Source organism: Caretta caretta, chromosome 27 (assembly GCF_965140235.1).
Source record: "Caretta caretta isolate rCarCar2 chromosome 27, rCarCar1.hap1, whole genome shotgun sequence".
NCBI lineage: Eukaryota > Metazoa > Chordata > Testudines > Cheloniidae > Caretta > Caretta caretta.
This window is the reverse complement of record NC_134232.1, coordinates 11,010,057-11,022,789: the sequence shown is the minus strand read 5'-3', so window position 1 is coordinate 11,022,789 and position 12,733 is coordinate 11,010,057. Positions and strand designations below refer to the sequence as shown.

The 12,733-nt window shown below is 53.5% G+C and overlaps 2 protein-coding genes across 2 annotated transcripts in view; one reads left to right on the top strand and one right to left on the bottom strand.

Annotated features, from left to right (window-relative positions):
- Positions 1 to 2,310: 2,310 nt before the first annotated feature.
- The window catches only part of CDK5RAP3 (CDK5 regulatory subunit associated protein 3), a 28,644-nt gene continuing 18,221 nt past the window's right edge, over positions 2,311 to 12,733 (top strand). The window contains exon 1 of the mRNA XM_048830312.2: positions 2,311 to 2,335. Within this exon, the coding sequence (XP_048686269.1) occupies positions 2,327 to 2,335 (9 nt within the window). The 5' untranslated portion in view covers positions 2,311 to 2,326. The remainder of the gene's footprint in view (positions 2,336 to 12,733) is intronic.
- On the bottom strand, positions 3,430 to 11,033 carry PRR15L (proline rich 15 like). Its single transcript, XM_048830321.2, has 2 exons — positions 10,785 to 11,033; positions 3,430 to 5,591 (listed from the first exon to the last, which is right to left on the bottom strand). Exon 2 carries the CDS (start codon positions 5,552 to 5,554, stop codon positions 5,243 to 5,245), a length of 312 nt encoding a protein of 103 aa, XP_048686278.2. The 5' UTR covers positions 5,555 to 5,591; positions 10,785 to 11,033; the 3' UTR covers positions 3,430 to 5,242.

Genomic DNA, 12,733 nt, shown 5'->3' with positions numbered 1-12,733 from the left:
CGTATTCAAATGAAGGTTTGAGAATGAAAGCTGCAACTCATCTTTGAATGCCTGAGGGGAGTGGGGCAGATGGGGGAAAGTTGGGGAGAAGGGGGACCCCTAAATTCTGACCCAATGGGGGGGGGCAGGATTGTCAGCCTAGAATAAATTCTGAGGGTGCCTCTGGCTGCAGCAATGGGAAGTGCTTGGGGTGGGTCACGGGTTGGCTCTGAGCCGCGGGGAAGCATGACCTCAAACCCCCAAAGCTGATCTCTGCAGGAGAGGGGAGATCCCAGCTCTGTGTGAATGGGGGTGGAAAATCATCCAGCGACAATAGCTGGGGAGTGAGTCACTCTCCACACCCTCTGCTAACTAAACAGAGAGGAGCATTGCAGAGCCTGAGGGCTAGCTGTGTGCCCAGGGCAGGAAGAAGGGCTTGCCACTGGGGACAAGGGCAGAGGTAGTACACACAGCTCAGGCCAAATCGCTGAGAGCTGCCTCCACCCCTCCTGGGCTGTTTCACAATAAAACTAGCAAATGACAGGGAAATAGTGTCTGTTGTTGCAGTGGTTGCCATGGCAACTTCTGCCTAACATGGCTTGAGGTTGCGAGTACTTTGAACCTTCCACAGCTCCTTTCCGTGGGGATCTCTCAGCATTTTACATACGTGTGAGCTCCATTTCACCGAGAGGTGAAAAGACTTGCACAGCTGTTGTAGATCTGGGTATAGAACCGTGGAATCCTGACCTCCTCCCCTGCCTTGCTGTAATCACCACTCTTGTGCCAGAGCCGGGATTAGAATCCAGAGCTCCTGACTCACGGTTCCCTGCTCTAACCACTGGACCATGGGGGGACGTGGGTTGGAGGCACCCAGACCCCCCCCAGTGTGCTCCTACCCGGGGACAATAGCTGACTTTGGTTCTGCGTGGAGCCCCACAGTCCACTCTCTTGCAGAGCCTCCTTTGCTAAGATGCAGGTTCGTTTTCCTCTGGCCCTTTGGAGCGTGGCCTAGAAGCTGCTAGAGCAGGGGACTAGGAGGCTGGATCCCCGTGTGCTATTCACAGCTCTGCCACTGACTCACTGTGTGCCCTTGGAGCTGTCCCAGTTCTGCAGGTGGAAGTTCAGCCATCCATAAAATTGCAATAGCACTTGCCTGCTTTGTGGGGGTGGGGGGCGGTGAGAGTCGGGGAGCGTCTGTGACGCCGCTTTGAAGAGGGAAAGGGTTAGATCACTGATGTTTGGGTTTTAAATCCTAAGCAAAACTCTGGCCAGCCTTTTCCATTGCCGCTTTCCTAGTCACCAACCAGAAATGGAATCTGCTTACGTCTCTTTCTGAAAGAGGAAGGATGACCCAGGGGTTAGGCTGCTATCCTGGGCAGTGGGGCACCTGTGTTCAGTTCCCTGCACTGCTACAGGCTGCCTGGGTGACCTTGGAAAAGTCACTTGGGCTCAGATCCTCAAAGTTATTGAGGCACCTAACTCCCATTGAAATCGCTGGGAATTCACTGCTGACACACCTCTGAGAATCTGGGTCTTAGGCTCCTTGTGTCCCGGTTCCCCAGCTGTAAAAGGAGCCCTGCCTCCCCAGGGTTTGTGACGACAGGTACATTAAAGATGGCAGTGCTCAGATACGGTGGAGACAGCGGCCAGATACCTACCCCGGAGAAGGTTATTTTAAAATGAGAACATTTCAAAGCAGTGTCTTTAAAACAGACGAAAATGTTTCCTACTCCAGTGCCAGGAGTCAGGCAGCTGTGTAAGCCCCAGGGGGCCACCGGCTCAGTGATTGGGCTGAGAAATCCTCCGCTTGGCTGGGGAGATCAGAACTGTGGACAGAGACACAGGAAAGAGCAGGAGGTTCTGCTCGGACAGATCAGAGAGTACCACATGGATGAATGAACTCCCCCAAAATACAGAACCTATCTTAAAGGAACAGTAGCAGACAGCTGCTGCCTGTCTCTGCTTGCAGCTCTGCTCTGCCCCCCTTCATATTCGTATAGCTGTGGTGCTTAATAGCCCCAGTCTTGGATCGGGCCTCTCTTGTGCTAGGTTCTGTACCAACATGTTAAGCTGACAGCTCAGCTGCTTCCTGCTGAGTTATTTCCTATCCCAGCCTTCACCGAGTGCTCTAACCAGGCGTGAGCAAGGTAATCCTCTTTGATAGACGATGAAGTGATGAGACTATTTTTTCCCCCTCCCTTGCAGCTTTTCCGTTGTCAGTTTAGAGCCGCTGTACCTCCTACATAGCTGATTGTAAGCTGGTTTGTCGGGCTGAGGACAGCTAGAGTAGCTGCGGTGAATCTGATGCCCGGGGAAATAGACCAGGATTTTCTGCTCACAGTGACTAATGACAAAGGTGAGTAAATTTCCAGCATTCCCAGCCGCCGCTGATGGGCAGCAAGCTGCCACTTGCAGCTTGAATTTTGCTTTCAAATAGTGTTGCAAGTGCCCAGATGCTGCAGCATGGGCTGCTGTGTAAACAGATCTGCAGAGGCCTCCTGCCTTTCCTTCTCCATCCCCATAGGTCTTAGCCAATAGTTACATCCTTCTTCCTCTCCACCCACCTGTTCAAGGATCCCTGGTTCTCACTGATCGCTTGTCTGGGACAAAGAACACCTTGTGTGTCTGCAGAATTCTTCTTCTGTTTATTTTGGTAACAAGCTATAAGGGTGGAGGCTGCTGGGGAACACAATATGCCTGGGTTATCTAGGGGCTATGTGTTTGTAGAGTGGCTAAATATTGGGGAAGGGGGCTGTCTGAATCAAAGCTGGTAGGATAATATGGCCTTTATAATAATTAGAAGGTCACTACTTTCTTTCAGCTTCAGGCTCAGCCACTCCCTGCTAATAAACAGAAAATCTTTTTGAGCGTCCCTGTGAAACTTTGTGTTGATCACAATGCTCAGACAAGGAGGGGCCCAGCCTGATTCGCCTCGCCCTCCTGTCTGCTGGGGCAGCAGGTTTGACTCCTGGCATCAGGAGATGGGGGGGGGGAGGGAGGGAGTCCATGCTGGGCACCGATAACATGAGAGGAAGCGACAGGGCTGTGTGTGCGTGAGTATGGCTTTGGCTGAAATGGTGTGTCTGAATGCATCCCGCTGAAGCGGTACTGGACCTGGAGAGCTCTGCACGAATGCACCCTCCTCCTAGAGCACTACCCCCGTTTCTCTGGAGCTCCCCCAGTACGTCTGCATGCGCGCTTCACCTCTACGGCCTCCGTAGAGTCCTGAAGATAGCATTCCATAGGCTCAACGGTGGCACCAGTTAGGCCCTGAAGACTCATTACGTACAGCTAGGAGCAGGGAGACACCACCTCCCTTAATTTAGAAACCGTATCACCTACTCCCTTGTGCAGGGGTGGAGAGTTAGGGTCCCTCGATCTTTTCAAGCAGAACAGGTTTCCATCTGGTCCAACCCTGGGGTGTTTTCATGGATCAACCACTGAGCTTCCTTTGTTTTCAGGTTTGTTTATTAACAAAGAACATTTACAAACACTTACAGAAGATGCCTCTTCCGGCTATGAGCCCTAACTACAAGCATGTTTTGTCTCTTAAGGGTGCAAGGTGTTACCTTCCCCCTCTCCCCCCACGCCACCACCTACACTGTGCATAGGGTGGCCAACTCTCAGTCTCCCCAGCACGGGGAACAGTTCACCTTTTAACTGCCCGCCCCCTGAATTAGCGACTGAACATGAAAAAAGCACCAGCCAGGAAGATCAAGGCCTCTAAAGTATCAGCAGCAAAATGGCTCTTGGAAATTAAAAGGGCCATCAAACTTTTCCTTTTGTAACCCAGTGGAGGGGGGAGAGAATTCTGCATCATTGCATCAGGCGCTTCTGCCAGAAACCACGTGAATTCAGCAACTGCTCCCGTGCACGAAGTTCAGCAAAACATGCAGATTTTATGAGTGCAAAATGGCTTGATGAGTGAGTTATTAGAATCTCTGCTGCTAAAGTCCACCTGGGCTGCCAGCTATTTGTGGCTGGTAGCCACTCAGAGGCAGATGAATGCAGGGAAAGAAGTTAACAAATAACCTTGAATTTAAGTTACGGGGAACATTAGCATGTCCTTGAGCGTTTTTTTACCTGTGGAGAAGGAAACGTCAAAGCAAGATTATGGTCCAAAAGCTGACTCGAAAGATGGCCCCTTCGTGCTCATAGCAGGAAACTGAGGCATAGCTAGAGGCAGAGGTGGGAATAGAATCCAGGCTTTCTCAGTTCCGGTGCTCCTGTGCTAACCACTAGACCATCTGTCCTCTCTTAGAGAGTCACCCTAGCAGACTCCAGCTGGTTTCTACATCAACCAGTGCCCAACAGTGAGTCAAAGAAAATAAGCTCTCAGGGCTGTAGCCCCGTTCCAAAGCCCCCAGACCCCCCACCCGACTGGCCGCAGTTTCTCCTATCAGTGGAATCTTTAGTTGTCTTACCCCCGTGCCCCCGCTGGCTGGAAGATCAGATCTACTCAAGTGTTGGTCTGTAGTAACTGAAGGCCAAGAAACGTTCTTGCTCCAGCTAAGGTTGGTTCTCCTTTAGCTCAACTGGCTGAGTGCTGCTATCCAGGAAATGAGGATCCTGGGTCCTATTCCCAGTTCTGCCTCCACCAGTTCAGCTGGTGACTGCCTGTGGCCAAGTATTTCTCTTTCCCAGGCCAGGGAATCTCTGTGGTATTAAAAGGTGCAACCCTGTTTCCCAGCCAGCCTTACGTTTACCTTTCCCGTGTCAGTGGGTGCGGACAGAGCTGAGGCTAGTTGCTGTGAAATCCCCCAGGGCAGAGCCAGCTGAAGTTCCTAGCTCTTCTCAGCCATCTTCTAGGTGCAGTGGTAGAATGGTGGATGAGAATCAGCTGGCTCCTCCCATCCCATGGCCACCTGCAGCTGACCGCTACTTCTGAGCCCTTGGGCACTACTGAGAGTGTTTGCAAGGGGCCTCTGAACTGCCCTGTGTTTGACTCCTCCCCACCTCCAAGGCTTCAGAGCGAGACTTGGGTGCCTCCATCTCGTGACGATCACCCAGTGGCATTTATTTTAAATATGATTGGTATTAAATAAAAAGTATCGAGTCCTTTCTCCTTTGTGAGTGCACATCAGAACCGAAAGTCTTTGAAATCTACAGCGGGGCGGTCCCTGCCCCCTCATTACTTCATTTGCGGAGAGAACAGAATTGACATCTAGGCTGGCTCTGAGTCGTGAAGGGTCCATGCGCAATGGCCTCAGGGCGTTGGTTCCACCCTGCAGCGCTTTCCCCCAAATGCCCGCTTTCCCCTGCCTCACTTCTCCTCCTGCTCGCCATCAGTGAAGAGGTTGGGGTTTTCAGCCAGCGTGGATCGCACTTTCTTCTTCTCCTTGAAGCGCCCGGAGTTGGAGACCTTGACATGTTTGCCTTTTGTGTTCTTATCCACGATCTTCTCCAGCCGGACATTGAATTCACTCTCGGCGCCATCATCTCTCCCCACCTCTGTCCGTGTGGCCTCCTGGTGGTTCTCGTTGGCATAGATGTCTGGGCTCTCGTACAGGACCTTGGGGGTGGATTTCTTCTTCCGCAGGAAGGTGAGCTTCCACCAGCTGTAGTTCTCTGCCATGGTGGTTTCTCCTCTCTGGTGGCAGAGGAGCGTGTCTCTAGAGAGAAGGCAGATAGGTTAGCAGACCTTTTCCTAGGGTTTATTGTTTGCCTGGACAATCGGATCAATTTTACACCATGCCCTCCCTTGGAATGTAGATGAGACCCCTAGATCTTCAGCTCCAAAACCGCAGCTATGCTAAGGGAGAGCCCCTTCAGATGGCAGAGTAAAGACCGGTCCCTTTTCTACCCTGTGGGCTGATCATTAGAGGGCAGCATTGATTGTGCACACAAGCCAATATACTACATTATCCATTCTGTGCCATCTGATTTGTCTTCACTTTTGCTTGTCCCCTTTCATGGTCGTGGGTCAGCATGACCATCCCCCTGCTGGCTGAGATTCCCTTCAGAGCCCATTGCCCCCCAGGGAGAGGGCCATTCCCTTTCCCTCCCCCCCACAAAGACCAACGTTGCCAACAACAGAGGAGGAGGAGGAGCAGGAACGGAGCCTGGGTTTGGCAGGTGGCAGGGCTACCTGCTCGGTCACTGAGCATGGGCATTCCCCCTGCGGTTGTTTCTGAAGAAGCTGCTGCAATGGTTGCTGTGAGGGAAACTCAGGGCTCAAAACTTAGCCAAGTCTCAGCAAGGCCTCGGGGGAGACCCAGGTCAAAGGAGCGGCGGCCCCCGCAGCTGTCACTTTGTGGCGCTGGGTTTGCAGCCTCGACTCACTGCAACGTGATGCCGCAGCCTGGCACAGCGAGCCTTCAGCGCACGTAGCGGGAGCTATTCATTTGCAAGATGCTAGGGCACTAGCTTTGGAGGCAGGAGGCCTGGGGGGGGGGGGTTCCACTCCCGGCTGATCTGCTGATCTGCGGTGGGACACTGGCCCATGTCACTACCCCTGTCTGTGCCTCTGATCCCTCTCTCTGTTGCTTCTCTGGTCTACTTAAACATCAGAGCAGGGACTCTCTTGCAATGTGTTTGCACAGTGCCTAGCACAATGGAGCCCTGATCTTGCCTGGGGCCTATAGTCACTACGGCACGTCAAAGAGCCGCCTCCAAACCATTTATCTTTGCCCACGTCAGTCCATGTTCTCATTGCTACTTTTCTCCCCCTCTCTCCCCTGGCCAATTCTTTGCTACTCTCAGTTGTTGCATCCTGTCTTAATTTGACAGAAGATGGTGTGGGGCCACGGCCCATCTCTTATCCTGTCTTGCCACGCCTAAGCATGCTCCCAGTAATCGGAAAAACCTGTTGAATAATTCTATTGAACTGGGCCATCTCTGGGTTCTGTAGGCATTTTGTCCATATGAAAGACCCAGTCCTGAAGCCCCAAGGTAAAACTCACTCTGTTTGGAAATTTGGCCAGAGTAACGATGATCCATTTCCTGTTCATCCCTATTTTACAGATGGGGAAACTGAGTCATGGCAAAGTGACATATTCCAAGGGTAGAGCCAGAAATAGAGTCCAGGTCTCCTGATGCCCAGATCGGGTCTAATCAATGCTCCTGCTGCTAGTCCCTACAGTTTCAAGTCCTTGAGTTCCACCCTGCTTTTTTCCTGGACGGCAACAGCCTCCGGCATGATCCTATCTGGGTGTTTGCTGAAGGCGTATCTCACCCTTTGATCACTCCCTCCAGCTGTTTGTATAGAAACATTCAATCGCTCTGTAGCCAGGGTGGCAGCCAGGAGGGGGGAGGGAGATGGTCAGTCCCTCATGGGGTGTCCTGTACACAGGCGCATCAGCCCTGCCTGACCTAGAGAGACAGCAGAGCTCTTGCCGACATTCAGCAATATACTGGAGTGAGTCGGAAAAACCTAACATGGGTGCAGCTGGGCGGCCTCCCTTGGGTCGGTCCGTCCATTTGTGCAGCCACGGAAGGGTAAGAAAAACTGGCCCACTCCGTGGCGAACTGGTCTCCCCCTATCTGTCCATAGCAGGCTGACTGCCAAGGAAGATGTGCAGCACTGGGGTTGTTAGCTGTCGAAAAGGCCTGTTCGATCACCAAGTCCATTCGCCACTGCCCTACAGAACAGCACCCGCTGATAGAGGCAGCTTGGTTTTAGGGGCTGTGGGCCAGAGTCACCCCACGGTAGAGCTGCTGCCATTCTGTTGGCTTTGACGCAGCTCACCTGGATTTGTCTTTACGTAACCGATAGAAACTTGGGCCTAGTCCCCAAAGGGTTAACCCAGGTGGGGTTCTGTTGGAAGCAGTGTGAATGACAGACAGGGCATTAGACAGGGGGTGTTTCGGGCGCCTGGCTCTGCGGGGGCACCTCTCCCATTCCGGTGTGAACGCCGGCCAGCTGGTGGGGTTGCGTCACCGTTTGGGAGCGGAGGGCAGGGAGAAGGGCGAGGGGGTGGGGTGCTGAGGATAAACGTCGAACTCGGGGCCCCTGCGTCAGGCTGAGGTTGGAACCCTGGCATAGGTTCAAGGACGCCGCCCCCCCGCACCCCTTGTTAGCATTGTCCCTATCCCAGCCCAGAGCCTGGTCGCTTCCCCCAGGCTCCTTTGCAGATTGCACTTGTTCACACCCTCAGCTCCAAGCTGGAGAGCAAGAGAGGGTGCTCTGTTGCCGTCCCACTCGGGGCGAGAAGCTGCCCCGCGAACATCCCGTACAGAGCTGCTGGACACCCAATCGGCCCTATGTTGAGCTCTTACCACCCACAGTGCTCAGTCTGTCTGTCTGTCTGGGCACCCGTATGCACAGCCGCTCTTGTGCAGACCTGCATGCACCTGCTGAGAATCCAGCGCACGCATACGTAGCGTGGCTGTACATCCACCTTCAAACAGACCCATGCGTACGCAGAGATCCCCGGGTAAAGTGCAAACAGTGGCAGGCACAGTCACAGAAGGACACACCCACCACTAGCCCCCCCCCCCCCCGCCCTCCCCCAAATAAACGTACAGGGAAAATTCCCATATCAGAAATGAGCCCAGTAGCCAAATCCCAGTCAAAGTCACCCTGGCCCTGAAATCCAGTGGGTCTCTCTGGGGAAGTGGAACCCACGGTCACGTGCAGTGACCTCCTGTACTGAGAAAAGGAGGACTTGTGGCACCTTAGAGATGAACCAATTTATTTGAGCATAAGCTTTCGTGACCTACAGCTCACTTCATCAGGTGCATACTGTGGAAAGTATAGAAGATCTTTTTATACACACAAAACATGAAAAAATGGGTGTTTACCACTACAAAAGGTTTTCTCTCCCCCCCACCCCACTCTCCTGCTGGTAATAGCTTATCTAAAGTGATCACTCTCCTTACAATGACAGGTTTCAGAGTAACAGCCATGTTAGTCTGTATTCGCAAAAAGAAAAGGAGGACTTGTGGCACCTTAGAGACTAACCAATTTATTTGAGCATAAGCTTTCGTGAGAGCTGTAGCTCACGAAAGCTTATGCTCAAATAAATTGGTTAGTCTCTAAGGTGCCACAAGTCCTCCTTTTCTTTTCTCCTTACAATGTGAGGGAGGGGAGAGGACACAGGGAGGTTGCCAGAGGATCTGGCCAGCAATTCCCTGGGCTTCTCTGCTCAACTGTCTTCTTGCCTCCTCCCTGAGCACAGCATACCTGAGACGGGCCTGAGCCCCCACAGGTGCTGTTAGCCATAGGGGCTCCATTTCCCCTCTGCAGCCTTGTGACCGAGTGGCGGAGTTCCTGCAAGCTGGGCGGTCGGTGTTACATCAGCCGGGGGGGGGGGGGGGAGGAGGGAGATTTCAGCACAGGCAGCCTTCACAGGTAGCGGGTGACGAGAGGGCACATCCCGTGAGAAGTAGCAATAACCTTGGGCCAGGTCCATCAGATATTTCAGCAAGTTAAACATTCATAGCTCAGGCAGAATAGCAGAGCCCAGGCAGGGGTATATTGGGGGGGCTAGTTCCTCATGCCTGGTGAGGAAGGTTTCCAGTGTCGGAGATCTCTGCCCTCTGGATCCCCCCCGATTACCCCTCCCCCCATATTCACTCTCTCAGTGCCCTGAGTGGCCCATTTGCTCTGCTGATGGCACGAGAGACCTTCTCCATGCAGCGCTTCCTGGGGGCCTGTGAGATGAGACTCCTCTCCTGCTGTTACCTACCCCCTAAACAACCCTCCAGAATTCCCACTGGCCGCTCCAAAACCTACCCAGCCTTACCCCAAGCAGGAGATTCTCTACCTGGTGTTTGCATATGATGGGGGGCAGCCCCAGCACGGGGGAGGGCTGGTATAACCCTTCAGGGGCTTCAAATGGCCAGTATCTCTACACCCCCACCCCCTTAGCATTCGTTTGGCAACCAGCAGGCCAAGGATTAAGCTCATTTTGCATGGAACAAACTCAATGTTTTCCCCTCCATTGGGCTCTTTAGGGCAGGTGCTGCTGTCATTAGGTCTGTCCCGGAGAGGCCCCAGAGAGACTTCAGCAGATCTAGTCAGGGATGAATTGGGCTAGTGGGTTATAGAAATCATAGAATCTCAGGGTTGGAAGGGACTTCAGGAGGTCAACTAGTCCAACCCCCTGCTCAAAGCAGGACCAATCCCCAATTTTTTGCCCCAGATCCCTAAATGGCCCCCTCAAGGATTCAACTCACAACCCTGGGTTTAGCAGGCCAATGCTCAAACCACTGAGCTAGCCCTCCCCGCCCCGTTAGGCACCAGCTGTCTGTTCCACCTGGGAAGGCTGAACCTTTACCAAAAAAGCATCCCGTGAAAGCTGCTGGGTTGATGGCCAGTGATAGCTACCGATCAGGGCTAGCCAGGGGAGTGACAAGGTAACCATGCCCCCAAAATGCCCCCCTTGCCATGTGCCTCCATCTCCAGGGCTAAGAAGAGTTGAGTCTCCCTGGCCCATTGACTCCTTGGCCTCCCTGTTGAGATGGCAACAAATGAATGCCCCTAATGCGCTCCCCTCCCCACCCCCCCGCCGCCCCAATTCCCATGGATCCCAATCACACAGGAGCAGCTTTTGGTCACTGCCAGCCTGGGCTAGAGGTAACAGGTCCCACTTGAGGGGAAAGGCTCCGACTCCCCCACAAGCCGTCCAGATCCTCCCTGGATCATGGTCAAGCCTGCCACCTCCTGAAGCTGGCTTCAGGCCCGATCCTGCCAGGGGCTGAGCGCCCTCAACTTCCCCAGAGCTCAAGGTGCTCGGCACCAGGTTGGCCGGTCCTCGGCAGTACTAATCAATGAAACATTCATGGAGGCACTGAGGCACGACGTCGGGGCTCAGGTTTCCCTCTCCTGCCCCCCATTCCCCCAAACACCCTGGCCAACGTACCTGCTTCGATTCAGCCCCTTGCTGGTTGCGTTCTGCTCCCCAAGGGAGCACTCAGTGGCAGGAGAGAGGGAACCGGGGGCTGGGACAGCTCCAGGGCGCTATTGCGGACTGAGGGGCTGCACTGCGCCCGGAGAGGGTGGGGACTGCGACTGTCACATCTCAGGTGCATGTGGAGGCAGGTGCAGGGGAGCTGCTGTTTTACCTGTTGCTCCCTTTTGCTCTGTGTCAAGGTTAACCCGAGATCCAGCCACTCCTGCCTAAGTAAATAGTAACAGAGGCTGGGCCAGGGGAGTGCTGAATATTCATGACAGGGGAAACCTGATCTGGGCAGCTGCTGCCACTGACTTTCTACAACAGCTCAGGTTACGCTCACCTGGGGCATGGGGAAAGGAAGGGGCAGGGGCTTCTCCAGCGTGGGGTTGCTAGGGGGAGGGTCTCTAGGTGGCCTGACACCCTGATGCTTGGGCAGCAAAGGGTTAAAGCGGCTGGTGCCGTTTGCCTAGCAGGATATTGTATGTTCGCTATTCTTGCCTTCTAGGGATTAGTCGAAACTAGACTCTGGCTAAACTGGTTGCCAGACCGGTTCCTCTTTCTGTGCATCTCTGCCTCGGTCCTTCCTCCATCTCTGCTTTCCTCTGCAGCCTGCCCCCTTCTCGGCACCCGCCCGCGCCAGGCCCAAGGCTTGAGCCTCGTCGGTCTCCTGTTTCCCACCTTGCCCTGCTGCCGTCTCAGCAGGGACAACATCAGAGTAATGGCCGAGAGGAGGAGTATGGAATCCAGGGACCCTATAAGATCCTACTGTCACGGTCCCAGAGGCAGCAGTGCCCCATTGCAATCTGTTGCGTTATGGGTTAGGACGAGGCTAACATGTGAAGCTCCAGCAAGCAGAAATTGTATCTATCTGAAGGGCCATATGCTGCCCCTGCTGCCCCATACTTCCCTTGTCTGCAGTGGGGTTGCCCTGCTGTAGCTGATGGCAGAACGTGGTCTTTAAACCCTGCTGATCTGACCCATTCCCCTTCACCCAAAGCTCAGCTTCCGCTTTTTGTATAAACAGTACTTCCGGGCAGCTCCAGGGAAGGAGTGAAATTGGGTCCAAAGCTGCCATGAATATCACCCCTTTCCCCTCCCGGTGGATGGAACCAGCTCTTGGATCAGCTCTGGAGGGCATGAGGCCTGGTTAGTTTACTTCCGAGATAAGCAGCCCCGCCTAGCTCCTGGCAAGATTTCAAGACCACGGAGCTGAGCGCTCATTCATTCTTAGCTGCTTGGTACTAGCTATAATTTTAACAATACTAATGCTTAGCAATATCCAGCCATAGATCTCAAAGCACTCTCCAAAGGTGGGCCAAGATCCCGTATCCCCATTTTACAGATGGGGGAAACTGAGGCACAGGGAGGGAAGCGAGTGACACACAGTGAGTCAGTAGCGGAACCAGGAAGGAATGCCAGACCTGACTCCCAAGTCAGCTTCCCCTTCCATTCACAGACCTGGTGACATAGGAACTGCTGCTGCAGCTCTGATCAGTGGTGTATCCAGGCTGATCTTCTCTGCTGGCCAGTGCTCTGAGGGTGCAGCCCCAGCTGTGCTATGCTATCCCAGGGAGAGAAGCGTCTTCTTGACCCCTGTCTGGCAATCACCTGTAATTGAAGAGCTAGTGGCTCTGCTTATTTTTATCCTAGCTGGTTTCTCTGTAGACATGATTATTATCCGTCTGCACGTCTGATGCTCTTTTGACGCACGCTCCACCGTTTGACTCATTAACATCCCGTCTATCTACCCATCCATCTGTCCTGCGGCAGCCAGTTCAATAGGTTAACTGTGTGTTGCATAAAATAGCGTTTCTGTTGGGCCATTTTATAGGTCAGCCGTTCTGTTTGCTCACTCTACAGCTCCTGAAGGCTACTGCTCAGGTTATGCATACAAGAGGCAGGGCAGGGCAGGGGTT